The 4,059-nt window shown below is 48.2% G+C and overlaps 1 protein-coding gene across 1 annotated transcript; it reads right to left on the reverse strand.

Moving 5' to 3' along the window:
* Positions 1–1,019: 1,019 nt before the first annotated feature.
* On the reverse strand, positions 1,020–3,471 carry LOC132290989 (NADH-ubiquinone oxidoreductase chain 1-like). Its single transcript, XM_059790177.1, has 2 exons — positions 2,696–3,471; positions 1,020–1,794 (listed from the first exon to the last, which is right to left on the reverse strand). The coding sequence occupies exons 1-2, from the start codon at positions 2,732–2,734 to the stop codon at positions 1,456–1,458; spliced, it is 378 nt and encodes a 125-aa protein (XP_059646160.1). The 5' UTR covers positions 2,735–3,471; the 3' UTR covers positions 1,020–1,455.
* Between the last annotated feature and the right edge of the window lie 588 nt (positions 3,472–4,059).

A 4,059-nucleotide genomic window follows, 5' to 3' on the forward strand; every position in this document is an offset into this window, starting at 1 on the left:
CCAACCTCACAGATCCAACGAAATCTTTTACACCGATGTATAGTACTCTCTCGACCAGGTCATCATAAGAAAATACTGCTCAATCTTTCCGTTTCCGAAGTGAGAGAAGGGGGGAAGGCGCGCTACAACTAACATAACAGCCAGAGCTGAAAAACGTTAGCTAGCTAGGCTAGCGCGCAATGGCTTTCTCTGATAGGGGCTCGTTTCTTCAAGCTGCTCCGCCCAACCTATACAAGGTGCTGCGCGCTTTCTCTCAGCCACCAGTGACTTATGTAGTGGTCGGCATTCCTCCCTGCCCCCTACTTAAGAAAAAAAAGGTCACCTTTGGATGTTGTCGTGACGCTTTGGTTACGAAGGTTACCGGGGTCAACGGTTTATGGATGGATTCAGTCAGCGAAAGTCCCTCCAACTCAATCAAATCAACAACATGTCATAACCGGTTAGGCTTGGTTGATTTTGTCAGAAAAGAAAGTGGGTTTCGGGGGTTCATTGATTAGTACACCTCCGGTGCTGGTAAGGTCGGGACCGTGATCGTCCTTAGTAGGTTTGCCGGCCGATAAGATCTCTGAGATTGACCAGCCAGCTGGGTTGGTTTGGCTATTCTTTTTTCTATTGAAAAGGAGTCAGCTGTCTGCGCGAGTCACCTTCTTCTAGGCTCCGCTGGACGACACGGCATTCTCGTTCAAATATAGGCCGGCCGTACTTGTGATGGTTCCCAAGGATCCAATATGACCACTTAGGTCTACGTTGCCACGATATTGTTCTATGGAAGCGGGCGGGCTGTTAGAAGTTCGGCCCGGTTTTTTGGTGTCGTAGGGGGAGGGATTGACCTTTCTAACGCATATTCCGTCGTACCGGCATGGCCCCACTTATTTGTTTTCGATCGGAGCATCAAGCAGCGCAACCCGGTTCTACTTGACTAAGCCCCGTGCTCGTCCAAGGAGGGAGTTTGCTTTACCCAACTCCCTTTTTGATAACAAGGCAGAAAGCCCCGACCCGACATTCCATTAGTTTTCGAATGAAGAATTCAGAGTGCCCTGCCCCCTTTTCGAATCCATATTCATCAACACTTATACTATGTATTGGTAAGCTTGTGCCTCCTATCAAAATGAAAAGCGAGACTTTACTAAACAAGCAAGAAAAGCCCTTTCTATCTTATTTATTAGTAAAGCGCTAACGGCGCATCCATTTTCTTGCTCGTTAGCGCAACGGCGTTCTAGCAGCTCAATCCGTTGCTTGTTGCCCCTGCAATCAAACTCAAGTTTCACCTTGATCGATACCCTTTTGACAACCTTTACTAATATAGAAAGAAATGCGCTCAAGCAACCTATCTTACTAATAAGAATGAAGGGCCCTGGCCCTATCTAAGCCCTATCGTTGTAAAGCTACAGCTCGAAAGCTCTTCGAGGCTTCCCTTCTATTATTTAGTAAAGGGCCTTTTCAATAAGGCTCGCGCTAGGCGCTCACGTTTTTTGGCTTCCCTAAAATAGAAGATTTTGAAGTTGGTAAAGACCCGCCCCTTGTTTCAGTCAGAATGAGTCCCCGGGACCCCGGGACATTGGCTTCCGCCAACAGTGAACTATTAAGGATCGCATCCCGCGCATATTCTACATTATAGCCTGCAACTGATTCAGCTTCCGCTTCTGGGAGATCAAACGGAGCTCGATTAGTTTCTGCTAGACAAGAAATGAGGAACATAACCAATACAGGGAACAAGGGAATACCGGACCATATCTGCTTTTGCGCCATGACAATCTCACTCGAATTACGGGGACCTACACATATTAGTACAGTATACCGGGTCCCCGGCCAGAACCACACGTGCAAGTTTCCCTGCATGTGGCTCGTCCGTGCTTTACGAGGCGCTGCCTGAGACTCAGAATGGGAGAAGGGGGGCGGAACTGCACACTTTCGTGTTCAGAGCATTGTCCGAGTGAGTAGGCAGCGCCTACCAAGCAAAGCTTTCTTGAAGAGGCTGGGCTGGTTCCTTTTCGGCGCCCACCTTTATTCATCTATACCAGCCGCCACGCACGACCCAATAGGAACGATTTCAGCGCCCCTCTCTAGATAAGAAGCAAAACGCGCCATCACCTACAGCCCTTTCCTCTGCCGGGGACTTCCACGAAATGAAAACGGGCGGCATCGTCGTATGCTCAACATTTGTTGCCCTGGTTTATATCCCGGAGTACTCCTATGGCCGATCTGTCACCCAACCTACTTAAACAACCGTTAAGGCTTGGCCCCGTTCCGTTTGGAGAATGAGACCCCTTATGGCACGGCTTAGTCAGTTATTCCTCGCAGTTTAGATAAGACTCGGACCGCCACTTCTCTGAAAGCATGGTTCTTGCCCCCCTCTCTCCTCCCTCCTTGGAGCTCGTCCATTCGTTGGGTGATCCCTTGCTCTCACGTTCGAGTGTTTGCTCGTCGTTTAGGCCGGTGAGTGAGATTTCTGCTCATTGCAGTCACCTCCGGGGTTCTTCGCACCTGGATAGTACCAGGACCCTTGTGCCCCGGCCCTTGATCAGATAAAGCTGCCCGACCGAAGCCCGCCCTATGACCCACAACTCAAAATGAGCCTTGCGACGAGACTAAGACATTCCCCATGCTGCGGTTCCCTCCGGTCCGTTCCCGGGTTGGGTTAGGGGAACATCCGAGCAATTGCTTTCTAGGATCCAAACGCGCTCACAAGGCGCACAATAAGAATAAGACCAATAGAGACTTCATAAGGGACCATTTGAGCTGCAGATCGTAATGCTCCTAGAAAGGCATATTTAGAATATAGAGGAGTGAAAGTTCCCAACAATCAACGAGTTGATCATATCCTTCTATGAACCGTACGAGCACGTCCTCTGTTACCCCCCACCGCGCTTACGGCTCTATACCCCAACTTGCTCTGGCCCCGGGTCCTTTCTTTCTATTCCTCGGTAAGCGGACCATGGGAGCATGGGGGGCGGTATCGGCTTTTGACTGATAGAAAGCATCTCTCGTTTGTCCCTCCTGACCGAACCTGCCAAAAAAAGAACAATAGAAAAAGTAGTTCTTGCCGGGAGAGTCGCGTCGGAGACATCTTTATCTGAGGAGGAGGCTTCTTAGTCCGGCTCCTCATAAATGATGTTAGGATCGGCCGGCTCATCCTAGGAATCCGAAAAGAAAAAAAGAGACATAACGGAATCACTTTGTTTCAGTGACATATCTAATTAGACTGAATAGGATTTGAAGAGCTGTAACGATCATTCACATCAATTTCAGCAGGCAGGAAGGGCGCGGACGCAGTAGCCTCTAGGACGAAGCCGAGCCGATACGATAGGCGGGCGAAGGGAGCGAGACCAAGCCGAGCCACTAGTGGAGTGGCGAAGGAGGCCTACTATACGTATACCAGATTAGTAACCGGTGACCAAAAAAACGAAAATTTCAGTGAACTATTGAAGCTATCAGTGTGATTGATCAGACAACGCGGGCTTTCGGTAGACTGATTTCATTTCCGAATTCGCTTGCGACAAGTCCTAGCATTAGTATGAGTTCGTTGACCGCGTACGGGCGATCCATCTTTATGACGAATTCCACGATAACAAGAAATAGAAATGAATCGTTCGATGTCTGCTCGTTCTCCCCTCTTCAATTCCCAATGAACAACATGATCTTGACCTATTATTTGTTCCATTTGGTCGATCTGATACTTAGTTAACTCTTTGATCTTTATGTTCCCACTGATACCTAATCGATAACGAATCTGAATGGCTTTTTGAGGTCCAATTCCATCCATTTTTGTTGAGGCAATTCTTACTTGTTCATCGGCAACTGATCTAGCTCCTGAAATATATGACATTCTTGATCCTTCCTTTGACTAGTCTTCTCGGCTGGAATCATAAATGGGGTGTCTCCTCTCGGAGAATCTTTTGGATAGGTAGAATGTGAGCGGTCTAAACTTCGACCCTTATTTCTGTAAATTATGTTCTCGTACCCAAGCCCTGAAAAAAAAAGATCAAGAGTCTTGTGGAGGAGAATTTCACACTTATCTCACTAAATCAGTGAGAAAGTGCTCCGCTATGGGTCGCGGTC

This window comes from Cornus florida, unplaced genomic scaffold (assembly GCF_030987335.1).
Source record: "Cornus florida cultivar Cherokee Brave unplaced genomic scaffold, ASM3098733v1 CherokeeBrave_3.0.0_Hap2_scaffold_289, whole genome shotgun sequence".
NCBI classification, from domain to species: domain Eukaryota; kingdom Viridiplantae; phylum Streptophyta; class Magnoliopsida; order Cornales; family Cornaceae; genus Cornus; species Cornus florida.

Coding starts and splice junctions, on each gene's coding strand:
- LOC132290989 (XM_059790177.1), bottom strand. CDS start 2,734: ATGGTCCCTTATGAAGTCTCTATTGGTCTTATTCTTATT. Junction 1,795..2,695: donor CTATTGGTCTTATTCTTATT/GTGCGCCTTGTG, acceptor GGGACCCGGTAT/ACTGTACTAATATGTGTAGG.